General features: G+C 43.7%; 2 protein-coding genes across 3 annotated transcripts in view; one reads left to right on the top strand and one right to left on the bottom strand.

Moving 5' to 3' along the window:
• Positions 1 to 11,965, bottom strand: part of dffb (DNA fragmentation factor, beta polypeptide (caspase-activated DNase)) — a 34,460-nt gene extending 22,495 nt beyond the window's left edge. Inside the window, exons 1-3 of the mRNA XM_070860147.1 lie at positions 11,826 to 11,965; positions 2,996 to 3,125; positions 321 to 509 (exon numbers count right to left, since the gene is read on the bottom strand). Of these exons, the coding sequence (XP_070716248.1) occupies positions 321 to 509; positions 2,996 to 3,125; positions 11,826 to 11,933 (427 nt within the window). The 5' untranslated portion in view covers positions 11,934 to 11,965. The remainder of the gene's footprint in view (positions 1 to 320; positions 510 to 2,995; positions 3,126 to 11,825) is intronic.
• Positions 11,966 to 17,465: 5,500 nt separating this feature from the next.
• On the top strand, positions 17,466 to 26,645 carry LOC139229252 (centrosomal protein of 104 kDa-like). 2 transcript variants are annotated; one of them, XM_070860911.1, is made up of 6 exons: positions 17,466 to 17,546; positions 18,370 to 18,439; positions 21,563 to 21,684; positions 24,166 to 24,339; positions 25,745 to 25,883; positions 26,540 to 26,645. In XM_070860911.1, exons 3-6 carry the CDS (start codon positions 21,572 to 21,574, stop codon positions 26,543 to 26,545), a joined length of 432 nt encoding a protein of 143 aa, XP_070717012.1. In that variant the 5' UTR covers positions 17,466 to 17,546; positions 18,370 to 18,439; positions 21,563 to 21,571; the 3' UTR covers positions 26,546 to 26,645. The 2 variants fall into 2 exon arrangements, with proteins under 2 accessions (XP_070717012.1, XP_070717011.1); XM_070860910.1 differs by having other exon boundaries at positions 21,558 to 21,684.
• The last annotated feature ends 1,056 nt before the right edge of the window (positions 26,646 to 27,701 follow it).

Here is a 27,701-nt window from a genome sequence, read left to right as displayed (position 1 = left end):
TTTTGGGTGCCAGGCCACTGGTCTGGCCGAAATCCTCTCTGGTGGCCCAGTGTACCGAACTAAATTAATCGTAGAGCTCGCAACGGCTCTCCCCTTTAACTGAAGGGGAGAGATGTGGTGACGCACCCATAATGAATGACTTCCGCTCCGCTCGGGGAAAAAAAAGCCAACGAGCTGAATTTCATGCAAGAGGCCACCTCATCCACCACGGCGGTGAAAACACAGGAAAAATGGTAGGTGCGACTTGATTCCAGTGGAGGTGAATTTCTACCCCACTTTCTCCAATCTAATATTACTCTCAACATACAACAACACATCACCTTTAAACCATTCCTCATGGCTGTTACGATCTTCAGCTGCCACATTTTCATCACCGCCTTCAATAAGATTCAACAGCAGCTTCCGTTTCTTGGGTTCCATTTCATCAGATAATATTTGTTTTGCAACCTTCAGTAATTCTTTGTTTTCACCAAATGCATTCAATACTTTATTTAAATTGTAGAAAACCCCTGTAAATTGGATAGAACTATGAGTTACCAATTTTAAATTGGTCTGAATTGGAATAATAATCTTCAAGTGTCACGAACAACACAAATCAGATCTCATTGTTTGTCACACAATAGAATATCTCATCAACAAGTCTTAGAAACATAGAAAATAGCTGCAGGAGTAGCACATCAGTAGTGGGGAAAATGCTGGCATTAAATTATTAGAGATGAAATAGCAACGCATTTGGAAAGCAGTGACCAAGTCAGCATGGATTTATGAAAGAGAAATCCTGCTTGACAAATCTTCTAGAATTTTTTGAGGATATAACTGGTAGAGTGGACAAGGAAGAACCAGTGGATATGGTGTATTTGGACTTTCAAAAGGCTTTTGACAAGGTTCCACACAAGAAATTGGTGTGCAAAATTAAAACACATGGTATTGGGGGTAATGTACTGACATGGATAGAGAACTGGTTGGCAGACAGGAAGTAGAATGGCAGGCAGTGACTAGTGGGGTGCTGCAGGGCTCAGTGCTGGGACCCCAGCTATTTACAATATATATCAATAATTTGGACGAAGGAATTGAGTGTCATATCTCCAAGTTTGCAGATGACACTAAGCTGGGTGGCGGTGTGAGCTATGAGGAGGATGCTAAGAGGCTGCAGGATGACTTGGTCAAGTTAGGTGAGTGGGCAAATGCATGGCAGATGCAGTATAATGTGGATAAATGTGAGGCTATCCACTTTACATTATCCCCAATACCATGTGCTTTAATTCTGCACACCAATCTCTTGTGTGGGACCTTGTCAATAGCCCTTTGAAAGTCCAAATACACCACCTCCACTGGTTCTCCCTAGTCCACTCTACCAGTTACATCCTCAAAAAATTCTAGAAGATTTGTCAAGCTTGATTTCCCTTTCACAAATCCATGCTGACTTGGACCGATCCTGTCACTGCTTTCCAAATGCGCTGCTATTTCATCTTTAATAATTGATTCCAATTTCAGTGACTGATACATGCTGCAAAGTGTGCTTCATACCCGGTGCCTAGTTACCTGAAGTACCACCCAGTCAAGCCAAATGCTCCCGTTTGGTGACTGACTGCAGTGAGCAAAATTCACCAGAACCCCCCCCCCCCCCCCCCCCCCCTGTGTTTGGGCTCATTCGAAAAGAAATTTAATTTGGGACTATCTACCGAAAAGTTTGGAACTCTAAAGGGCTTATGGAAGAAACTACGAACTTTAATAGAGTTATGAACTTTTACAAGACAAATTCAAGCCTGTAGCTGGACGTAGGGAACAAAGGAAGCCCACTTGATTATTGGAGCTGTCTGGGTGTGAGGACTGAGGTAACCCATCTGGAAGAATGAGTATTTGGAAATCTTCCTCCACAAGAGACATTACCATCGCAGTATCACCCAGCGATAGTTTCCCATCAGCATGGGTCTGGACAAACCATTTTCAGCATACACATCACAAAGAGGCCCAATCCAGCCTGTATGCGAAAGACTAAGCACCAGAGGACATTGCAATTGCCAAACTAATTTTTCCATCAGGAAACAGTTTTTCGAAGATCAACCCACCCAAGACATATCAACTTTACCGAGCCCGACAAAATATTACAAAGAAGAACCAAGCCTGCCAAAATTATACAAATATTGTGAATAGATTGGGCGGCAAGATTAGAACACTGAAGTCGTATAACTGCCCCTGTTTTTAACAGAGGTTAGTGGGGGAGAGAGGTGGTCGCTACTACCTCCTCAAGACAAGGAGAGAAACTAACATGACAGTTGTAAAACTAACTTCTCCAGCCCCGAAGTCTTGAAGTCCTGAAGGAAGAAAGAACATCACCATCTACCATTAACTATCAAAAGGGTTGGTAAGCATAAGTCCCTGCCTGCCCTGGAGTCGAACCTAGCTGGAATTAGGTATTGGGAGGAGGGAGGTATAATTTTACTGCAATCCCCTTTGAATGTGTAGTGTATGGTTCTTTATCAGAGTGATTTTAAGTTTGACCTTGTACCTTTCCTTCTATTGTTCTTTATTAGAGTGATTGTAAATTTGGCCATGTATTTTCTTACTTGAGTAATACGCCTGTATTACCTTGACTATAATAAAACCAAAGTTCTTTGCATCAAACCAGCATCCTCTGCACTTTTGGCACACCCCCCAAATAAATCCAGAGTGCAGAACTCAAGGGAGGGGGAGCGATTTGAAACCGCTCAAGTTGGTCAGAAGGGAACCTGACTCCCTCATAGAGACTACACCACACACAAACCACCCCCCCACCCCCCTTACATTGCTGAAAAGTGTGCTTCATACCCGGTGCCTACACACCTAAAGTACCACCCAGTCAAGCCAAATGCTCCCGTTTGGTGACTGAGTGTTGTTGACCCAATGCACATTACCACTGCCTGAATCCAGGGATGAGGACTGATGTCAGTGTAAGCTTGCAGATTTATCACAGAGAAGTTGTAAAAGACTTTCAGGCAAAAGACACTTAATTTACCTCCATTCCACTTCTCCCCCTCCTCAAGAATAATGAGCTCAGAGTTATGTTCCAAATATGAGAAATAGTCAGCATCAACTTCTGCCCCATCTTCAAGTAAACATACACGACGCCACTTTTCCGGTTCGAGCTATCCAAAATAAAAACCAGCAGTTATCATCAAGTATAGGAAACACTGTCGCCACTTCCATGTAATCATTTTGTACCAGAGACATAGTGTTACAGGTACAAATCCTCAGGGTTTTCCGGATTTCACAAAAAAAATAGTCTGAAATCCGGAGTCCTAAACAGAATCCGGCACAACCTGAAATCCGGCATGGATTCAGTTGAGGATTCCAGATTTCAGACTTGATTTTCTTGTCTGAAATCCGGAATCATCGACTGAACCTGTGCCAGATTTTCAGTTTTGCCTAAATAATGTCTGGTTTTCGGACAGTAACTCCAGTTTCCGGACGACTCCATCGGCTATGTGCAAAATGTCCGGTTTTCGGACAATTCTGGGGTTCGGAGTTCCGGATTTGGGACGTTGCACCTTTATTATTGAAACTATATTTTTCTTTGAAATGTTGACTACAATATTAAAAGTTACCTTTAAAAGGAGTAATTAGGTGGTCCTTTCACCTCAGAGACTTGGGTTCAAATCTGTCTGCTCTCTCTGCCAGCTGTAAATAACCATAGTCTGGGCAGACTCGGCCCAGTTCCCAGTGGGTGCAGCCACGCACTGCCCATGATTTGGCACAAATCACCAATGCACTGTAAGACTCACTCCGCACAGGTCACAAAAGAATGGCTGATGTCTGAAATGGGAACATTGACACTGGTGCAATTGAGACAGTGCCAGGGTTCTTCTGAGGTTATGATAGACACGTATCTCTGCCTCTGACCAGCTATACCACTAAAACGCTGCTAGACAACTGAAACATAGAAACATAGAAAATAGGTGCAGGAGTAGGCCATTCGGCCCTTCAAGCCTGCACCACCATTCAATAAGATCATGGCTGATCATTCACCTCAGTACCCCTTTCCTGCTTTCTCTCCATACCCCTTGATCCCTTTAGCCGTAAGGGCCATATCTAACTCCCTCTTGACTATATCTAATGAACTGGCATCAACAACTCTCTGCAGTAGAGAATTCCACAGGTTAACAACTCTGAGTGAAGAAGTTCCTCCTCATCTTGGTCCTAAATGGCTTACCCCTTATCCTTAGACTGTGACCCCTGGTTCTAGACTTCCCCAACATCGGGAACATTCTTCCTGCATCTAACCTGTCCAGTCCCGTCAGAATTTTATATGAAACTAGAATGAGAAGTCTATGTAGGTACTATCTGTGTTATTGGATTTGTCTTTGTATGAAGGGGCGTAATGTGTTTGCTTCATGTGTTATTTGCTTAAGAATTCCTAGCAATACACATTGCTATTAAGAATTATTTGGTTTATTAACAAAGGTTTAACAATCACACGACACATTACCAGTTCATCCACTAGGCTTACAACTGCATTCCTCATCATGGATGACCTCGACCCAACTGACTGGGGTTTTATTGAGTCTTGTGAATATCACATGACTCGCTAAGCCACTCACAATGTAACAGCTCTACAACTATTTTAAATGATAACTTTAAGCCCAATATCCCATTTGGTAATGGCACTAAAACCTGCAAATTAACAATTAAATGTTAAGGGAACCATACAAAATCAAATTAGAATTCTGTTCCCTGCTGTAATGATGCACTTCAGTCCCTCAGGTGCCCACCTATCGTAGAAGGCCGCGAGCGTATCGGTGGACACCGCGTGCTCCATCTCCAGGGACACCCTGGCACGAACGTAGCCACGGAAGAGAGGCAGGCAGTCAGGCTGACCGACCCCCTCGACTGCCTGCTGCCTGGACCTGTTAATGGCCACCTTGGCCAGGCCCAGGAGCAGTCCCATGAGGAGGCACTCCGACCTGCCCGCTCCCCTCCGCACCGGATGCCCAAAGATCAGGAGCGTGGGACTGGGTGCAGCCAGAAATCGAGGAGCAGCCCCTTCAAATAATGGAAGAGGGGTTGCAACCTCACACATTGTATAAAAACATGGAACACAGACTCCTCCAGACCGCAGAAAATGCACGTGGCCTGGGAATCCATGAACTGACTTAAATACTTATTGCACGGGACTCTCCCGTGCAACACCGCAGCAGCTCTACAACTATTTTGTTGTATCTGTAAAACAAATGTAAATCAAATGCCCCCTTATTAAAGGGACACTAAAACCGACAATTTAAACAAATTAAACTTTAAACTTTAAACGATCAAATTAAAATTTAGTTGCCGGGGGTGATGATGCACTCCAGTCCCTCCGGTGACCACCTCGCGTGGAAGGCCACGAGCGTATCGGTGGACACTGCATGCACCATCTCCAGGGACACCCTGGCTCAGATGCAACTGCGGAAGAGAGGCAGGCAGTCGGGCTGAATGACCCCCTCAACCGCTCGCTGCCTGGACCGGTTAACGGCCCCCTTGGCCGCGCCCAGGAGCAGTTCTACGAGGAGGCCTTCAGACCGACCCGCTCCACTCCACACAGGGTGCCCGAATATCAGGAGTGTTGGACTGAGGTGCAGCCAGAATTTGAGAAGCAGCCACTTCAAATATTGGAAGAGGGGCTGCAACCTCACACATTCAACATAAATGTGGAACACGGACTCCTCCAGACCGCAGAAATGCAGCAGCTCTACAACTATTTGAGTAGGCAGCAGCTCTACAAACCTGTGAGCATACTCACATGTGCATGCATTACAGAGGGGTATTGTAAAAATGCTTTACTTCTTAAGAGCATGTTATTTGTGCTGTAATTCAGAATAAATTCAATGGCATTTCCACAAGCACAGTTCCTCCAATAACAAACCAAATAATACAAACCATATTCAGTTAGAGAGTCTAAGGTTCATCATTGCCAATGAACGTTTCTTGAATAGACTGGATGTGCTCCTACTTTTCCATCAAGTGGCTACCAGACCACCTGAACAAAATTGCCACAATGACAAAGCTTCAAAATCAAATATATTTCCTGACAGACCAAATATTAATTGCTGGAAGTTTGATTTTATTTTCCTTTGAATTGCAGATTTTATGTGGGAATTGGCTGAAACCTACAATTTTATGTAAACTTTGTGAACTTTGATGGCAGTCAATTGAAAATCACCTCTCCTGCATTTGCAGCCTTCAGCATAGCATATGAGTGTGGGCCTGAATTTACAGCAAGCGTGAGAAAATTTTTTTTTTTTTAAAAAGATAAGCAGATGAAGTTGCTTTCTGCTAGGCTACTCAAGCAAGTTACTACCCAGGATGTTGTCCTTGGTAAAAGTTAGTGGCTAACCCTAGTAGTATATGGAGTCACTTGGATCAGAATGTCGCAATTGTGCAGAGGTAAAACCAATGATTTGCAAGATTCCCACTGCTAAGCATGTATCTGTGTTTCTCATTGCTGAAGCAGGAATAATCAGCACTAGATCATCATGAGGCAAAGATAAGAAGGCAATGCTGAAGGGGTGGTGGATAATTCCCAGGGGGAATGAACAGGCAGACTGGCAGGAGAAGGTGAAAGAGGGAGATAATGTGTAAAGAAAGAAAAATGCCTCAATTAGAAACAAAACCATTTCCCATGAATAAATTACCAACCAATATGTATCACCATTGTGAAGGTTATAGCACAATCGATAAGAACGAGTAAACTGTGTAATTCACAATGGAACACATTGGGCTGGAAATTCCGCAACCTTGCTCTGGATTTTTCGGCGGTATTTCGCTGTTTTGGGCGGAAAACAGTGCAGCGAGAAATTCTCCGAAGACTTGCGCCAGCGGTTTTGAAATACTGCTGGGGAGCGGACCGCGGGCGTGCAAGTCTGGAAAAAGTGTTTTCGCCCGATATTTGGCTCAGCGGTCACCCATCGATGGGACCAACAAAACCGCCGAGGAAAAACCTGTCTGTGCAGCCCTTGGAACAGCGGTAGGTATGAAACCCTGAAAAAAAGGTAACTTATAAAGTTTTTATTTTAAAATTATTTTGCAGCAATTCGCTAGAAAAGGGTCTTGTGAATGTTTTGTGATTTTTTTCCCCCCCAAAAATTGTGTTTTCTTCCTCTCGCTAGGCTCAACTCGCATCGGTATCAGCCTCGGAGAAAATTTGCAGAAAATTCGTGGTTTGCATCGCGAATCCTCATGCAACACTAATCTTTCCTGCCGCGCACTATTTTCCCCCTTTTTTCCCGATCGGCGGAGTCATAGTTTTTTTCCACCAAAAAAAACAAATTTCTAGCCCATTATGGCCTAAATCTCTAAATCTTCAACTCATTGACGATGAGTGAGTGAAAATCCAGCCCGTTTCTCTGTAGTCAGGTCTTATTTAAAAGGAAAGATTCATTATGTGAGGGACAGACTGCAGGGCAGATTCCCCAAGGAGGTGGCAGTGTGGTTGGTTAAAGAAGGATAAGAAAGCTGATATAAGTTGACGAATGGCTGACGCAAATGAAAACACAGCTCTGGCGAGGGAGAGAAACTACAGAGTCCAGCATGCATTGCAGCCTATTACACAATGTCCACAAAATAGGCCAGGGCCACATAATGGGAAAAACACACTCACATATAGTACTACTCCAATGTGTGGCTGAATACACAAACCTAATATTAATAAGCTTAAAAATGAGCCATTTTACCATCACAGTATGTCTCCCCATCCCCATTCACCTGGGAGTCCCTGGCCAAAGACGGCCCGAAGTGGAGGAAATGCAATCGGGAGGGCGCTGAGCACCTCGAGTCTCGTCGTCGAGAGCATGCAGAAACCAAGAGCAGGCAGCGGAAAGAGCGTGCAGCATTCCAGTCCCACCCCCCCGCACCTCCCCAACCTCGATGACTGTTTGTCCGACCTGTGACAGAGACTGTGGTTCCCGTATTGGACTGTAGAGCCACCTAAGAACTCATGCTAAGAGTGGAAGCAAGTCTTCCTCGATTCCGAGGGACTGCCTATGATGATGCAAATTGTTTTCTGCATGTAATGCAAATCAATCAGTAAATATTATACATGAGCCATGGAAATCATAAAAATCACATTAATTATGATAACCTGTGAAAAATATGTGAGTTAATTCTACTCAAGCTTTTACAGACAAGTGAAACAGGGTAAAACCACACCTTTAACATATTAATTAGAACAGGCTCAGAGCTTGTTAAAATTGGTGGCGTGTAATCACAGATGAATACCGAGCAAAGCATAAACTATATTTCTCAGCATGGCAGAACTTAAAAATAAAAGCAACCAGCCAATTTTAAAATAATGAGGAAAAACTGCAGAGCAAAACTCAATGGCCCAGAAATTGCGGTCAGAGGCTTCCCGCGGGCGGATGCCTCTGACTTGAAAAATTTCTACAAATCTACCTGGTGGTCCGGGAGTTCGGAGACTTGCGGCCCCAGGTCTCCAGGTGAAGGCCCACGGAGAGGCACACGTATCCCAGGGACGTAGGCGCTTCGCACACATCCCTGGGATCACGTGGGCCGGCCCAACCAATTCAAGTAGGGGTATTCCCATTCATACTTGTGGTGATTCCGTATATAAGGAAATAGAATTTAATTAATGATTTAAAACAGAAATTTAATTTTTTGAAAAATAAATTTATATGTTTTAAAGGGTCTAAAAATAAACTTAACTTATTTAACAGGATTTAAAATGTTAAAATTATTGAAAAAAATTTATTTTTTTTGTCCTTTAAAAGTCTTACACTGATAAAAAGCAGGCCTTATACCTGCTTTTATCAATCGTAAGAATTTCAAGGGCATTCGCTGGGCAGAAGTTGGGCAAATAGCTTCTTTACTTCCGGATGCGTGCGGTCTGTCAAGCTTGACAGATCGTAAGTTCTGGGTTTAGGCCTATACCTGGAACTTGTGGGGCTCCTGCGAGCATGCGCGTATCTTGTACGCACCCATTGGGGCCGCAAATTCAGGGCCAATATTTTACATGTGAATCGACATGAAGTGTACAAGATGACACTGCAAATTACTTCACCATGGGTGAAACTCCAGAGCTAAACTGGCAGAACAAAAGATAAGAATTTAGATACATAACGAGGAAGCACATTAGAAACAATATCCTTTCAAAACTATGTTTCAATTACACTCAACATCAAACGCCTCTATCATTCTTGCGATGTGTCACGTTGTATCACTTAGAAGTGAGTAGCATGTATCCCAATATACTGCCATCAATATGATGATGCTGCCCTCAACAGTTTCACTCTCACTGCCTATTTCAAGTGCAGGTAAAATGTACACACTAAAAGTGACAAATGCTCCCCACCCCCACACACACAAAGTAGCTCAGTGGGTAAATGCACTTTTTTGGTGCAGCCATATAAATGTTTAAAGGAGGACTTGCATTTATTTAACACCTTTTGCAACCTCAGATCATTCCAAACCATTTTACAGTCAATGAAGTACTTTTGAAGAATATTCATTGTAATGTGGGAAATGATGCAGCCAATTTATGCACAGCAAGGTCCCACAAACAGTAATGTGATCATTGACCAGATAATCTGTTTTAGTGATGCTCGTTGAGAATTAATTAGTGGCCAGGATACCCAGGTCTTCTTCGAATAGTGCCATGGGATGTTTTACGTCCACCTGAGGGGGCAGATGGGATCTCAGTTTAATGTCTCATCCGAAAGGTGGCACTTCCGACAGTGTAGCACTCCTCAGTACTGCCACTGACATGTAAGCCAAGGTTTATTTTCCAGTCCCTGGAATGGGACTTGAACCCACCACCTTCTGACTCAGAGGTGAGGTGCCAGGTCTGAATTTTAGATCGTGCTCAGTTTGCTGATCTCAGTGATGATGGCAGTGGGATATTATGATTGAGCTCAATGTCCTCAAGCTTGCCATCAGGGTTTCTACTGTTAATTGTTATACAGTGAGCTACACTCGAAATGCAAGGACAGAATTGAGCCTGGCAGAATTGTGGTCTCACCTGTCACGTACAATTTTTAAATCACCTTTTAATGTATACTTTGGTCAAAAAATCCAGCATTACCACCAAATCATCTGAATTCATCAACACTGGTTCTCAAAATGTATCCATCCCACTGCATCCATTTTAGTGTCAACTTAAGAACTGGCTCCTGTTTCTAAGCCATTGATAAAAATGATAAAACAGCAGTGATCCCATACTGATCCAATTTTCAAAACTTTATGTTGTTTGTATGAATTAAATATTTTTGGAATTCACTCCCTAAACATCTCTACCTCTATCTTCTCCTTTAAGACGTCCCATAAAATTAACTTATTGTCAAGCTTTTGGTCACCTGTTCTAATATCTCCTTATGTGGGACAGTGTCACATTATACCTAATAACACTTTGGGACATTTTACTACGTTAAAGGTGTAATATAATTGCAAGTTGTTGTTGTATGCATTCTGGTTCATGGATATCCAAAAACATCAACTTATATTTATATAATTGCCCCTTTAATATAGTACAAGATCCCAAGGCACTTCACAGGAGTGTTAAAAGACAAAAACATTGACACAAGCCACATAAGGAGAATTTAGGGCAGATGACCAAAAGCTTGGTCAAAGAGGTAGATTTTAAGGAGTGTCTTAAAGGAGGAAAGAGGTAGTGAGGCAGAGAGGTTTAGGGAGGGAAATCCTATGGCACTATTTAAAGAACCAACATTTCTCCTTCAAAAATAGATTAACCATCAATTTATCCCATAGCTCTTTGTGAGATATTGCATTCACAGAATGGCTGTTGTGTTTCGTATACTGTACAACATCACTGCATTTCAATAGTTATTACATTTGTGAAACATTTTGAGAAGCTGATATAGAATTGTAAACATTTAATATATGATCTGTTTTCTAAATTCAAATCATTTAAAGTTTAAGGGCAGCAGTGCTCCATTAAAAGGACAAATACTCCAGTGCAGTGCTGAGGGAGTGCTGCACTGTCGGAGGTGCCATCTTTCAAAGACGTTAAACTGCCCTCTCAGGTGGACATAAAGGATCTCATGGCACTATTTCGAAGAAGAGCAGGGGAGTTATCCCCAGTGTCCTGGCCAATATTTATCCCTCAATCAACATAACAAAAAACAGATTATCTGGTCATTATTTTATTGCTGTTTGTGGGAGTTTGCTGTGTGCAATTGGCTGGCACGTTTCCGACATTATAACAGTGACTACACTCCAAAAGTACTTAATTGGTTGTAAAGCACATTGAGACGTCCGTGTTCGTGAAAGGCGCTATATAAATGCAAGTTTTTCTTTTTCAAACACACCATTAATAAGTGACCAAGAGTTGGATGTAACATTGGTCGAAGGATGCATTTAAACCACAGGTTTTGATTTTACATTGATGCTAAACTTGCGCAGTGTAAATCAGGAGTTAATGATTCTCAAGCAAAGTGGCGGCGCGCCCCCCCCCCGGCCTCTGGAAATGTCACTCTGGTTTGGTTTCGGATCCCGACTCTGGATTCAGACTGCTGGAATCCACGCGGAAGGAAAGGACTTAACACCAGGCTGCAGCCCTACTGTAAATGCACTCAAAGGCAAGAAAACCCTGAATAATGTTGTAAACATCTTAATTTCTTTACAACAAAAATGCAAACATCTACAATTTATAAACGAACTCCCTCACGGAAGACGGATTCAGGGAATTACAATTCAGCGCCGATTGAAATGAATAGGCTGCGCTCCTTCCGAGTTCCGGGTTCCGGGTTGTCTGGCAGACAGGACACATCTTGAGACCGAAGCTTGCTTTCATTGAATGATTCGTGTCCTTTCGTATTCTACATACTCGATTAAAATTTCACCTGAAATTTATGACACCACTTTTGCAGTAGCTCCTCCAGACTGCGGGCTACGATTCCATATTTGCTATCAGTCTTCAAACTCATCACTTTGAAGCATTTGGCCTCCATGTTCCAAGTTACAGCAAGTTACACTTTGTTGCAACTGAAGGTAAGTGCGCACGCGCGCTGCCAGCCCCAGGGCCTGACAAGGGAGGGCGGACCGAGGCTGCAACTTGCTGACTGCTCTGCGGAAGCAATGGTCAGCCATTAAATAAACGTACAGAATCACTGGACAATGCAAAGACCCGGTTTATTTCTACCATTGATACATAGACTAGAGTATATATCGGATCTATTTTTTGTAGCCCTTCCAAAGTCACATTTAACATTTTTCCAATTTTGATAGCTCATCACATATGGCGACTGAAAGTGTTTATAATGAGTGAATTCAACCTCAACTGTGGCAGTTAGAAATATGCAAGCACATGTACGCAAGCATAGGAAAAAAATAGGCCGTTTCCACGACCGCTTGGCACCAGAGGGACTGGAGTGCATCATCACCCCCGGAAACCAAATTTTGATTTGATTTGTTAAGTTTGACAAATTTGCTGGAATTCTTTGAGGATGTAACGAACAGGGTGGATAAAGGGGAACCAGTGGATGTGGTGTATTTGGACTTCCAGAAGGCATTTGACAAGGTGCCACACAAAAGGTTACTGCACAAGATAAAAGTTCACGGCATTGGGGGTAATATATTAGCATGGATAGAAGATTGGCTAACAAACAGAAAACAGAGAGTCGGGATAAATGGTTCATTCTCTGGTTGGCAATCAGTAACGAGTGGGGTGCCACAGGGATCAGTGCTGGGACCCCAACTATTTACAATCTATATTAATGACTTGGAAGAAGGGACTGAGTGTAAAGTAGCCAAGTTTGCTGATGATACAAAGATGGGAGGAAAAGCAATGTGTGAGGAGGACATAAAAAAGCTGCAAAAGAACATAGGCTAAGTGAGTGGGCAAATTTTTGGCAGATGGAGTATAATGTTGGAAAGTGTGAGGTCATGCACTTTGGCAGAAAAAAATCAAAGCGCAAGTTATTATTTAAATGGAGAGAGATTGCAAAGTGCTGCAGTACAGCGGGACCTGGGAGTACTTGTGCATGAAACACAGAAGGATAGTATGCAGGTTAAGCAAGTGATTAGGAAGGCCAATGGAATCTTGGCCTTTATTGCAAAGGTGATGGAGTATAAAAGCAGGGATGTCTTGTTACAGCTGTACTGGGATTGATGAGGCCACACCTGGAATACTGCGTGCAGTTTTGGTTTCCATATTTACGAAAGGATATACTTGCTTTGGAGGCAGTTCAGAGAAGGTTCATTCGGTTGATTCCAGGGATGAGGGAAGGTTGAGTAGGTTGGGCCTCTACTCATTGAAATTCAGAAGAATGAGATGTGATCTTATCGAAAGGTATAAGATTATGAGGGGGCTTGACAAGGTGGATGCAGAAAGGATGTTTCCACTGGTGGTGGAGACTAGAACTAGAGGGCATGATCTTAGAATAAGGGGCCGCCAATTTAGAACGGAGATGAGGAGAAGTTTCTTCTCTCAGAGGGTTGTGAATGTGTGGAATTCGCTGCCTCAGAGGGCTGTGGAAGCTGGAAAATTGAATAAATTTAAGATAGAAATAGACAGTTTCTTAAACGATAAGGGATTATGGGGAGCGGGCAGGGAAGTGGACCTGAGGCCATGATCAGATCAGCCATGATCTTATTGAATGGCGGAGCAGGCTTGAGGGGCCGTATGGCCTACTCCTGCTCCTATTTCTTATGTTCTTATGCTCTAAGAAGACATGGTTGAATTGTATTATTTAAAAGAGTTGTGAGCTGGAAGCTGCATGTTTGAATTCAATTTGCAAATCGTCGTATTTAAAAGAGTTGTGAGTTAGAAGGTGATTAAGCGTGGCCCCTGGCCTGCGAGCACCATCGGAGCAGGCCGGGGAGCGGAAGGAGCAGCGTGGCAGCGTACCACTCCAGGGAGCAGCACATGCTGGAGCAGGAGAGCAACGGCAGCGAAGAAGGCGACTGGATTGGACGTCACCAAGATCCAGGTCGCTGATTGGAGCTTGGGCAGGTACTGCAGGAGCGGCAAGGTCGGGGCGAAGCAGCGGCGAGAGATTGTAGAGGGACATGATTGGGGCCAAGGAGAGGCATTAGTTCGGGGCCCAGAAGAGGCGAGGGCCCAGGGGCAGCACAGGCCAGCCCACACTGCGATATGTGTGTGCACTAGGTCCATGCAGCAGAGCTGGTCTCCAGTCGTCTTGGTTAATCCTTGTCACTGGACCAAGACCTAGCTCTGTCAAGCCCATATGGTGGCTGGTGTGCAACGACCACCACACGTTAAAAAAATCCACGCACAGGCATCTTCCACACTTCAAGATTTAGTTCGGGACCTGGAATATTAGGTCCTTTATTGATACACCTGTGAACTTTTTGGCGTGGAAGCAAGTCATCCTGGACTTGAGGGATTGCCTATGATGATGATGAAGTAGTTGTACATTGTTTAATTCTCAAAAGCTATTTCATAGGCACTAGTTTGCAAAAGCACAGAAGTAGGCTATTCAGCCCCTCAAGCCTGTTCCGCCATTCAATTAGATCATGGCTGATCTCTACCTCAACTCAATTTGCCTGCCTTTGATCCATATCCCTTGATACCCTTACCTAATAAAAATCTGTTCATCTCAGTCTTGAACGTTTCAATTGTCGCAGCATCTGCAGCAATTTGGGTAAGAAAATTCCAGATTTTCACTATCCTTTGGGTGAAAGGTGCTTCCTGATTTCACTCCTGATTGGCCAAGCTCTAATTTTAAGATTGCGACAGCTTGTTCAGGATTACCCCATCAGATGAAATGGTTTCGCTGTATTTACTCTATCAAATTCTTTTCTCATTTTAAACACCTTCATACATAAACAACAACTTGCATTTATATGGCAACTTTGTTGGGGTAAAAAAGGAGGCTTCACTCCTTCAAGGTGGATTAACTGATATAGTTAATCGACACCTGCCCGTCTTCCACTGTATAAAGATCACGGAAGTAAACAAACAAAAGCTCAGGTTTACCGGTTTTATTACGATCAATGCACGGGAAGGTTCAACCTAAAACCTCCGAAATACGAGAGGTTTCAAGTACAATTTATACAGGTGTTAGAGAGGAGCACCCTCCTACAAAATCCTCGATAGGTCTAATTCTATCAGCGAAGTTACATTGATTTGTCGACTCTTATCAAACTGTCTCTGAGTGGTATATGCAATTGCCCATCTTTTATGGTGTTGTTCCATTACTTGCACTTTGCCACAGTATAATAGATGCCTAAACTGGCTTCCTTATTTCTTCCTCCGAGACTTCTGATCAACAACTGCTGATTTTGCTGTTTAAGTATTAACAGAGGTTATGGATTCAGTTTAATGTGTTATATATTTGTGCTATACCTACTTTCTTGCCACCATGCTCCACCTCACAGTCAACAACCTCCCCACTGGAGTGGAACTAAACTACAGAACCAGTGGGAACCTGTGCAACCTGCGCTATCTCCAGGCCAGATCCAAGACCACCCCAACCTCTGTCGTCGAGCTATAGTACGTGGACGACGCCTGCGTCTGCGCACATACAGAGGCCGCACTCCAAGACATAGTCGACGTATTTACTGAGGCGTACGAAAGCATGGGCCTTATGCTAAATATCCGTAAGACAAAAGTCCTCCACCAACCTGTCCTCACTGCACAGCACTGCCCCCCAGTTATTAAGATCCACGGCACGGTTCTGGACACCGTGGACCACTTCCCATATCTCGGGAGCCTCCTATCAACAAGAGCAGGCATCAACGACGAGATCCAACACCGCCTCCAGTGCGCCTGAGGAAAAGAGTGTTTGAAGACCAGGCCCTCCAAACTGCCACCAAGCTCATGGTTTACAGGGCTGCCCTCCTGTATGGCTCAGAGACATGGACCATGTATAGTAGACACCTCAAGTTGCTGGAGAAATATCACCAACGATGTCTCCGCAAGATCCTACAAATCACCTGGGAGGACAGGCGCACCAACATCAGCATCCTCACTCAGGCTAACATCCCCAGCATTGAAGCACTGACCACACTCGATCAGCTCTGCTTGGCAGGCCACATAGTCCGCATGCCAGACACGAGACTCCCAAAGCAAGCACTCTAGTTGGCAAACGAGCCAAAGGTGGGCAGCGGAAACGTTACAATGACACAATCAAAGCCTTCCTGATAAAGTGCAACATCCCCACTGCCACCTGGGTGCCTCTGGCCCAAGACTGCCATAAGTGGAGGAAGTGCATCCGAGAGGGCGCTGAGCACCTTGAGTCTCAACGCCGAGAGCATGCAGAAATCAAACGCAGACAGCGGAAAGAGCGTGCGGCAAACCAGTCCCACCCACCCATTCCCTCAATGACTATCTGTCCCACCTGTGACAGAGTCTGTGGCTCTCTTATTGAACTGTTCAGCCACCAAAGAACTCACTTCAGGAGTGGAAGCAAGTCTTCCTCGATTCCGAAGGACTGCCTAAGATGATGACCTACATAAGCAAGTGTTACATACATAGGCAATTATACAGACCCTGCTAATATTGATAAGTTCACTATCTTCAGCATAATTCTGACCACCTATTTGCAACTTTTACAATTTATCCCTTACAACCTTTAATGTAGTAAAACATCCCAAGGCGCTTCACAGCAGTGTTATAAGACAAAACAAATAAATTTGACACCGAGCCACATAAGAAGAAATGACAGCAGATGACCAAAAGTTTGGTCAAAGAGGTAGGTTTTAAGGAGCGTCTTAAAGGAGGAGATGGAGAGGTTTAGGGAGGGAGTTCATATCACCCCACAACAGTCGAAACTCAAGGGAATGCAACCCAAGTTTATGGAACCTACCAGTATAATTTAATCCTTTAAGCCCAGTACCCTCGTTACTTTGGAGCTTCACACCTGTACACTTTCTTCACCTGCTCTTGGGCAGTCTTCTAGTTCCCAGAATTTCTCAAGTGATGACTGCTAGTGCAAAGGCACTGAGCTACAGGTTCCCAACCTTTACAATAACATTTGCTAATTGCACACAGGTGTAATGTGATCAAATATCGCATGATCAAACACACCAAGAAAATGTACAACTATTTTTGTAGAAACAATAGTCAAGTGCCCCTTAAGGAAAAAACGTACAAGAGTTGGCAACGCACAGACAGACCTCTCCAACTACCAGAGGATGGATTTGGTTCCAATCCTGGCCGTCAGTGTCTCATTTGGAGTCACTTTGACCCTCAAAGTCACCCCACTGAGTCCCTGGAAGATAATCACTAGATAATTACAAACGAGAAAGGCCATTCAGCCCATCTTAAATCAGGCATCCAGAAAGATATTCAATTCCCCCAATTCTTAAAACAATTGCAGAATTGATGCCTCCTCTATTCTATGTGGGTCTACCTGTGGGAGAATCTCCTGTTAAAGAATGACATTTAATACAATGCAAGGCTTATTTATGTCTGACACTTGCAGGAACCTGAAGCTGGTTGCGACGCGCATGCGCCATGGCCACAAAGCGATCGCAGCTCCCAGCGTGCGGAGCGCGGGGAGTGTGCGCCTGCGCACTGCCCACTGTTAGTGCCGGTGGTTATGGAGATACGGCGCGCGGCCGAGGGTGCAGCGTTAAACCGCGGCGTCGCAAAGCAGGTCACCTCCCCCCTCACACATACTACCACACCTTTCGTGAATGTTAGTGGGGTGGGGAGAAAAAAAAATCATAATTTGAGGCGACTCGGGAGAGCCCACGGGAGGTTGGCGCCGTTCTTTGCGGCGAGCGCCGGGCCCGGAGAAAGTTCCAGCATTTTCTCGCGCTCATTCCCTCCGCTCTCCCCTTTTGCCGCCGCTTTTGCAGCGTTCTCTCCTCTGTGGGGGATATGGTGGTGGCGATCCCTTCCCCTGGTCACCGGTGGCAGGAGCGACTGTCTGCCGCCCCCCGCTGGCCTTTCTCCCTGAGGCGGCCCAGCCGGCGAGTGCAGGCATGCTGCAGCCTAGCCCGGCTCGGCGCTCATCATCTCCTGTGTCGACAATGCTTACTGCTGCTGCTGCTTCTGAACTGAAGCTGTGATTGATTTATTTTCAGTTGGACGAGGGATGTTTTGACAATGTTCACTTATTGTTAAGTTGACCAATAATTTGTCTTGAGGCGCCAACTCCATGCATCACATCATTCATGAACAAGTCTCTGTAAAACGTGTTCTATTGCGTTGAAAATGGATTGCGTGCAGTGTAGATTCAGAAATTACATGCTCTTTGCAGATGAGAATAGTGACTGACACCTTTTGTTGCGATTATTATGGGACCTATTCTGCTATTTTATTGGTACTTTACTATGTTTAGTTCTACATTTTCTGCTGTATTCTGTACCATTTGCATGTAATTCTGAAATTTAGTGCCCTTAGCTGGTAGGAAGGTACTGTTTTTCCAGCCAGTTGCATGACTAAATATTAAAGCTGCATTTTTTATTTTCCAGGCTGCCCTCTTGCAAGCACAAAGCAACAAGACAACTTGCCGCAGGAGGTTATTTTGCCAAAGGCAGAAGGGTAATGTACTGTAATGTGAATGAATTTCATGGTGTGGATAGTACCCTGACAATTTTTGTCTGATCTACTCTAGCCATTATTGGAAGCACTGTGGATCTTGTACTCCAGATCCCTGTCAACGTTAGTTTGATGGAAGCTGCGTGCTTAATAAGTACTCAATCATAGGATGGTTACAGCAAACGAGAAGGCCATTTGGTCTGTCGAGTCCATGCCGGCTCTCTACAAGAGCACTCCAGCTAGGCCCATTCCCCCACCTTTTCTCTGTAAATCTACAATTTCTTTATCTTCAGGTACTAATCGAATTCTCTTCAGCTTACCCAAATTGAACTTATTTGTCCATTTTTGATGCAGCCATGATCTAAAGAACAATGCTGAACACTGAGAGGTGATCTTATTGAAACATAATAAGATACTGAGGGGGCTCGACAAGGTAGATGCAGAGGGGATGATTCCACTCGTGAAGGAATCTAGAACTAGGGGGCATTGTTTAAGAATAAGTGGTCATTTAGAACTGAGATGAGGAATTTCTTCCCAGAGGGTCAAAAATCTGTGGAATTCTCTGCCCCAGAGAGCTGTGGAGGCTGGGTCATTGAATTTATTTAAGATGGAGATAGACAGATTTTTGAACAATAAGGGAGTGAAGGGTTATGAGGAGCGGGCGGGGAAGTGGAGCTGAGCCCAAGATCAGATCAGCATGATGTTATTAAATGGCAGAGCAGGCTTGAGGGGCCAAATGGCCTACTCCTGCTCCTATTTCTTATGTTCTGATGAAAATCTGATTATTTTGTCTGTAGTTCTGTGCATAACCTGTGTTGGCTGGCACAACGTTTGCATTTTGGCAAATACATTTTTTAAACTTCAGAACCATCTGGGTATCTTAACGGGATGGTAGTTAATGCAGCATGAAAAAAATCTGGTAGTGAGCATTTGCAGGCATTGTCATGTTAAATATTGTTGATATAAAATTGTAGCTAGGCCAATTTGCTTAAGAGTTGAAAATGTCAGTTGCTACCAAAGGAATTTCTGTTGCTACTTGGAAACTGAGCTTGAAGCAGTACCAAAACACTGTTGAGATAATTTGCTATTTAAAGGAGAGGCGACTAACCTCTTTTTTATGTCTTGTGAAGAAAACCTCATTGGATCAAAGTTGTGTTGGTACTGAAACAAGTCAGTACCAAAATAATGTAGGCATGCTGAAAAGAAGTCATCTGCTTGCTGCAATCATTAAGGTAATATCACGGCAGATGTAAATTAGAAGGCTTTAGGGTGGCTGAGTAAACATTTCTCCAGCCAGCAATGGTGCTGCAGTGCATGTCCCCATCAAGTGACAGAAATCATTATTCTATTGTAATTAGCTGGCACTCCCTCCAAGAAGTTATGTCATTTCAGAGAAAGTGAGGTATATATTTTGGGGATAAGCTCGATTTGACTTGATTCCGAAGCCACTGCAACGAGTTCGAACTTCATCGGCGAAGAGGAGAAGTCCATGTAAAAGATCTTCACAGGGCTCAGTTTAAAGATTCTCGAGCTTTTTTTCCCACTATGAAATAAGTTGCTTGCAAGTTTAACATTATTCTGCTGCATTTATTATTTGTGTGAAAGCTATGTAATCAATATGGAATGACAGCATGAAATCTATTGAAGTGGACAGCAACATGGTGGAAAACTCTGAAAACATTTGCTCGAAAATATCTTGGTAGAAAGGTATTTTCTATCCTGTGGCATGCTAATCTTGTTAATTCACATAGGTTTGGAATACATTCGATTGTTGGAAGTCTGAATCTGCCTATACATTTTGCTCTGAGCATGGAAGAGGGCTCAAATTGTAACAGAGAATTCTTTTAACATTTTTGTTTTTTTAATGGATTAATTTTGCATATATTATTAACTGGTAGTAGCAATATGCGGCAGCATTAAGTAGCTCTTTTATATTTTTGTTTGGAATTGCATGCTAATTTTTTTGGTTCAACTAAAGAAGTTATATAGAACTATAGTCTTATGAACAATGTAAAATGTAATACAGAAGTGACTAGATAACCTCTTTGTACGTGTTGCACACATCAGTTATCAGTTCTGGAATAATTCATCAATGTGTAAACAGGAGTCCTAGTTTGCTATCCAGAGATACCTTCGGGAGAGGATGGATGTTCCAGGTTGATCAATGAGGAAGCAAGTCTGAATAAGAGATGGAATTGATATGGGAATTGAAATTTTAAGTAACTGGACAGAACAGATTATATTGGGCATAGAAATGCCACATGTTGCAGTGAATGATCGAGACCTCACCATCTCTCTCACCTTTCTTGGTGCAAAGAATTGTTACTAGCTCCGCACTGCTGTAATTTAGGTTTCCTGTTGATGCGCAATAGCATGCGCAATAGCCCATTGATTTGGGAAGGAGATTAGAAGATATGATGGAGGGTAGATGGAGTTAAGATACAGATCAATCGTGATCTAATTGAATGGCAAAACAGGCTCAAGGGGCTAAATGATCGTCTACTCCTGTTCCCATCTTCCAATACAAGGCCCCTTTGGTTGTTGTGTATTTTTATCTTATTTTTTGGTAATTGGTCTCGTTTCCTTTTTAGTTTTATAAAAATAAATATATGTAGTATGGCTCATTTTCAGCACTAATTTCTCCAGGTTTGAAGTTTTTTTGATTCAAGCTGTTAATGCTCAATACTGAGGGAGTGCTATAGTGTTTAAGGTGCTGTCCTTTGGAGGAGATGTAAAAGCAGGTCCTCTCTGCCTGTTCTGGTGGTTTAGGTGGACAATAAAGATCCCATGGCACATTCTGAGGAAGAGCTCCTGAGGTCTTGGCCAACATTTCTCCTTCGATGAGCACCAAAAACATTACCTGGTCTTTCATCTCATTGCTGTTGTTGGAACTGATTTATGCGCAAATTGGTTAACACGTTTGCATACAGAACAGTGACTACACTTCATTAGTAATTTATGTAAAGCTTTTTGAGATGTTTGTTGGAGATGTGATAAGGTACTATGCAAATGGAAATTTTTCTAAGTGGTATACAGGGTATTAATAATATAACACATATGGGCAAAGATCTACAGTGTGATGACTAATTAATTTGTTTGATCTCTCTGTGGCCTCTTGCAGCATAGAACTCTAGAATGCCACACAAAATTGGATTTGTTACAATAAGCTCCTCTGGCCATGAAGATGGGTATAATTCAAATGAACTGATGGTGCATGCGCCAACAGTAAACGGCTGGCGATCTCCAAGGTAAGGAAGAGCACAAAATATTGCTGCTATTAATTCCCAGCAGGATTAAGGTTTAGATATTATATTTTTGATCTGCCTGTGAATGCTTACTTTGTCTCCATTATGGTAATTAAAGTTTTTCACCAGATTTCAGTTAAAGAAAAGTCAGGGAAGTTCATCAGGTACTGGGTTTCTTTCAAAAATGAATGTTTACAAAATTGTCTGGAAATTACTTAAGCTTTTTAGCCAACTTGACAAACCATCAGTGGGTTGGGCCATTTGTCTTAAGTGTTTTGCAGCGACATTTGTTCATCCACTGACGGTTTTCAAATTTGAGTCAGTTTATTTGGTCGTTTGGCAAGATGGCTTCTGGTATGGATTTATACATCCTTTGCATGGACGTTTAACCTCATGAAGTTAATGACTCAACCCAAATATAACTGCTCTAAATCTAGTATAGTAGTTTGGTTAGTACACAGCTTGGAAGATTCTTACTGCCAGGTGATCAGTAGGAAGTTTATAATAGGCAACCAACAAGGACACGGTTAACACTCAAGATCAGTCTACAGGTTTAACAATGATAACTTTATGGCACTGTGTATTTTTAAGAAATGCTAATTCACACCATGAATTTTTGAATCACAATCAGAAAAGACTAGATTTAAAAAAAAAATCCATTTGTGTCCATGTTTTTCATCGCACGTAGGTTAAATGCCAACTGGAAACCAGACTTGTTTCTACAAGGAGAGAAAATCAGAGGCAGCTTCTCTGTTCTTGTGTATTACCTGGGAATCTGTTCTAGTACAGCCTTGGTGGAGTCTTTAGAGTAGGTTGCTTGTTCTCTTGAGGCTGGTGACTGCACATGGTAATCAAGGAAATTGTAAGAAAATAATTTCCTGGAAAAGGCTTGTATATTCAACAGCCACAATAAATAGTGATCATATAGATTCCAGAGAAAGTTAGTTCTTGTGATGTGTTGACTGTTAAAGTATCCTGAGTTCTCAGTAGTCGAAGTCCAAGGTCTAAAATAAACAAATCTTAAAATAACACACATGGAATAATACAAATCTGCTCCTCCCCCTACACTAAACTTTCTCCATTCCACTCCTGGAGTTGCTGACTTTTGCTAGGATACAGTTTTGCAAATGGTGGCGCATTTGTGCAAGTGCCTTGTACAAGGAGCTGACTGTCAGATGTGAATGAGCACTCAAAGGCTACTTGATTTGCAGGCATCACAGTTGAGCCCAATTATGCTCCCACCCAAGGTTAATATATACAAATTCTGTTTCCAGTGGGGATCAGTCGTTGGAAGACTGAATGTTTTTCTTTTGTCTATAACCCAGGATGTTTAGGCCAAATGCAGCAACCATACTTTTGCCTTTTTGGGTCATTGATCAAAGATAGACACTTCCTGTGAGCCATTGTGGGAGTTGTCCATGTCTACTTTTAACTCTCATCAATGTTTTTCTTGCTTTATTGAAGCAGTACAATATCCTATTTTTACAAACTTGTAGATGGTAGAAATTGATATGTACGCACACCCCCACGCACACCCCCACGCACACCCCCACGCACACCCCCACGCACACCCCCACGCACACCCCCACGCACACCCCCACGCACACCCCCACGCACACCCCCACGCACACCCCCACGCACACCCCCACGCACACCCCCACGCACACCCCCACGCACACCCCCACGCACACCCCCACGCACACCCCCACGCACACCCCCACGCACACCCCCACGCACACCCCCACGCACACCCCCACGCACACCCCCACGCACACCCCCACGCACACCCCCACGCACACCCCCACGCACACCCCCACGCACACCCCCACGCACACCCCCACGCACACCCCCACGCACACCCCCACGCACACCCCCACGCACACCCCCACGCACACCCCCACGCACACCCCCACGCACACCCCCACGCACACCCCCACGCACACCCCCACGCACACCCCCACGCACACCCCCACGCACACCCCCACGCACACCCCCACGCACACCCCCACGCACACCCCCACGCACACCCCCACGCACACCCCCACGCACACCCCCACGCACACCCCCACGCACACCCCCACGCACACCCCCACGCACACCCCCACGCACACCCCCACGCACACCCCCACGCACACCCCCACGCACACCCCCACGCACACCCCCACGCACACCCCCACCCCCACCCCCACCCCCACGCACACCCCCACCCCCACCCCCACCCCCACCCCCACCCCCACCCCCACCCCCACCCCCACCCCCACCCCCACCCCCACCCCCACCCCCACCCCCACCCCCACCCCCACCCCCACCCCCACCCCCACCCCCACCCCCACCCCCACACACACACACACACTCCGATATAGCCATCATGGTCATTTTCAGCAATCTGTAATTAAACAGACTGCATCCTACTTCAAACTTAGCTTTCATTTGTTGTTACTGCATGCGCATAAGCTCTTTTTGCTTCTAATTTGGTTTGTTTAGGTTCTGCCTGTACCCACAGGAGATTGTCCTGCAGATGGTGGAGCGCTGTCGGATCCGCAAGCTGCAGTTACTTGCGCACCAGTACTTAATTTCTACAAAAATTGAATTTTACATCAGCGAAAGTCTTCCGGATCACTTTGGAGCCCACCACATGGACCGATTCCGCAGACTCGGGTATGGGTGAAAAACGTCTTTTGCCACTTGGACTGATAAAAATGCAGGGTTTGAAAAAAATAGAAAATGTGTGAATTGTAAATGAAAGGTCCTGAGTGTGAATCTTTTGGGGATTGGGGTTCAAATGTGTAGAGGGAAACCGTGTTTAATTAAAGTTTTAAGGAAGGATTCTTTCTTGAACAGTATATTGGGAGAGGGGGTATCTTGTTCCACCCCTCAGCGTCATTCCTTGTCTGAGGGCAACTAGTGGACCTGGCATGTGCCTTTAACTCCAGGATGTATGTATAAATTAATAGATTTACCTGAACCTGCTTTGGAGGGGAGGGGGGAAAAGAAGAAACTGTCTCACCTTTGTTTCTGACCAGCTTTTCAAATGGACATGCAAAGGTATATTTTCTTCAGTTAACATTAGCAAAAAAAAGTTGGTGTGAGTATAAAGCTGGGAACATGCAACGTAAGCAAACTGCAAGATCTCCCCCTGACCTCAACTCTCATGGTGATTCAAAAATAATCAAAGGAAAGAAAAAAAAGGCATGGGATCTTAGAATAGTAATGCAACATGGTACTTGAGCTGTTAAGTTTGTAGCTAGACAAACTAGTACCATTCATATCTTTTGGTAAATAGACTTGTACATTTAATAGTAACCCCAGCCCATTTTAAATAGAGAGTAATTGCTTGTCTACAAAGATGGTAGGATGGAGTAAGGAGTTGTATTCGAAAAATGTCACTGAGCTCCAAATTAGAAATGGTGACACACTTCAGCCTATTATTGGTAAAGTACCAGCCATCTAATATTAAATTACTGACATTTGCAAACTACAATTGACATGGCATCGACAATGTAGAAATACATCCCAATGCTCTTCAGTGATGTAAAGGTAAAAAACTGGATAGTGAGCTCCATCCTTTATAGACTCTTAACTGGAACTCTGTTGCCTGCATCCTATCCTCACCACCCCTCTCTTGGTGTCGTCCATTTCCTCGTATCCCTCAGGGCACCGACCTTAAAAATCTTGTCATCTTCATGGTTTTGCTGAACATGACTTCTTCAATCTCCTCCAACCCTACATCCTGGATTGCACCCTGCACTAATTCAACACTGGTCTGTTGAACATCCACTCTACCATATAGCCCATAGCCATCTCGCTTTCACACTTGGAAATGTCTCCCTAAATCTCTCCATCTTGTGACTTCCTACACCTTCAAAAGTCCTCATAGTCCTTAAAACTTCCTTCAATCATCTTCCCTAATTTCCCTCCTATTCCTGCTTGGTTCTGGTATCAAACTGTGAAGCTTCTTGAAGTTTTGCTATCTACATACAAGTTTTTAAAGTATTTATAAAGTGCTGCAGATCTCATACAATGCTGATGTATATCAATCCTTTATATTAATCTGTTCTTACAGGTATGTTTCCCTCTCGGATAATCAAAAGACGGGATTCAAAGCCCGTGAGCTTAAGTCTGTCCATGTTGATGCGATTGGGCAATATCTGAAATTAACATTCCATAAAAACCATGTCAACAGATACAACTTGTACAATCAGGTAACAGTGTGTCAACTTTATATAGATTTGTAAATATTTGAAAATAAGAACTGTCTTTTAATATAAGTTGTGGAACTATCTAAAGCAGTTGTTGCAGTACCATATTGTTACTATCTAAGGGTTCATCTTGGTGATTTTCTTTTGAGTTCCAAGTTATATACTGTTCCATGTCTGCAAGCTAAATGTCACCATTTAAATGTTACAAATAATTTGTTGGATAAAAGTTTTTATTAAAACCACATTCTGTTTGTTACAGAATTCTAACAACGTATAATTGTTTGAGGCTGCTTGTTGCTGGTTCCTGCAGTGCTGTTGTGATGGGGATTAAGTCTGATACCTTTGCAACAGTTACTGACACCAAGATCACTGACGCATCTTTTAAGTCAGTAATTCATACTTTATTTTGCCAAATTAACTTCTCTTTGACCTAAAATGAGAATCAGCATTCAAGCTGTTATACTTGTATTTTTAAATTAAAAACCTTTAATTTCCTGTTGCGATGAACACAACAATAATAACTTTAAAGTTAAAACAAAATTCTGAGGTGCTTCTAAGATGAATGTCGTGAAAACTGATGCTGACCCAGGAAAGAAGAGATTAAAATGGTCGATCAAATGCTCGATCAGAGATGAGTTTTGAGGACTTTTTTTTTAAAGGTGTAGGGAGGAAATTCCAAAGAGCAGGAGGTTGGAACCAGAAGCGTTTTGGAAGCTGGAGGAGATTGTACAGCTGGGGAAGGCCAAGGCCATAGAGAAATTTATAGAGGGTAAGCATTTTGAACTGATTGCTTTGGGGGAATGCTGAGCAATGAAGATCAGCGAGGAAAGGGGTAATAAGCGAGTGGGACTTCATGTGGAATGGGATATTTGCAATAGAGTTTTGGACAAGTTGGAATTTATGGAGGTTTTGGCTAGAAAGACAGCAAGGAGAGCGTTATTGAATTTGGAAGTGACAAAAGGCTTCAGTGGTGGAGGTTTGCTGTGTTGTGGAGGTGGAATTAAAAGGCCTGGGTGATGATAGCGATACAGGATTTAAAGCTCGGGTCAAGGCCGAACTGGATGCCATGATTGTAAATTGTATTGTAAGCTTGTAAGCAAGGAGGGAGATGGATTCAATGGCAAGGGAGCAGAGTTTGTGGTGTAGTTTGAAGATGTTGGCTTTGGTGATCTTATTGTTGAGTTGGAGGAAATTATGACTAATCCAGTAATTAACACCTGAGAAGCAATCTGACAGCATAGAAGCAGTTAAAAGGTTAAGATATGTGAAGAGGTAAAGCTAGGTATCATCAATGTACATGTAAAAGCTGAGACCGTGTCTGCAGATGATATTGCCAAGGGGCAGCATGTAGCTAAGGGTAGATTCTTTTGCGGAGCTCCGGAACTGACTGCATGGGGAGTGAAAAGAAGCCATTGCTGGAGATCCACTGGCTGGTTCCATTCCTACTTATCCAAACGCATTTAAGGGCTATGGAGTTTGATGACAAAAGACAGGCATTGGAGGAGATGGGGAGGCATGGTCATCCTTATCAGACATTGCAGCAAGCCGAGGAGGGATTGTGCGGGGGAGTGGAAAAGCCCTTGCTGGAGATGCACTGTCTACATGTGGATAGGTAGGAATGGAATTGTGCAGGAGCAGTCCCTTGGAGCTAGGCGATAGAGGGTCATTTAGACATTGGCACAGTCAAGCAAAACTGACGCAGTGGCAAGTTCGAAGGAGAATGCACCTCTGGAGAATGTTTTTGAAGTTGAGTAGGCCCATTTTAGTGATGTGAGAAGAGCAGAAGGAGTGATTCAAATGGAGTTTCAAGAGAGATGGCCA

Source organism: Pristiophorus japonicus, chromosome 18 (genome assembly GCF_044704955.1).
Source record: "Pristiophorus japonicus isolate sPriJap1 chromosome 18, sPriJap1.hap1, whole genome shotgun sequence".
NCBI classification, from domain to species: Eukaryota; Metazoa; Chordata; class Chondrichthyes; family Pristiophoridae; genus Pristiophorus; species Pristiophorus japonicus.
The sequence above is the reverse complement of the archived record's forward strand: the minus strand, read 5'-3'. Positions and strand labels throughout refer to the sequence as shown.

Excerpts from the sequence above, each read along its gene's own strand:
- LOC139229252 (XM_070860911.1), top strand. The coding sequence starts at position 21,572 with ATGCCACACAAAATTGGATTTGTTACAATAAGCTCCTCTGGCCATGAA. Across the intron at positions 21,685-24,165 it reads AACGGCTGGCGATCTCCAAG|GTTCTGCCTGTACCCACAGG; the intron begins GTAAGGAAGAGC and ends TGGTTTGTTTAG. Across the intron at positions 24,340-25,744 it reads GACCGATTCCGCAGACTCGG|GTATGTTTCCCTCTCGGATA; the intron begins GTATGGGTGAAA and ends CTGTTCTTACAG.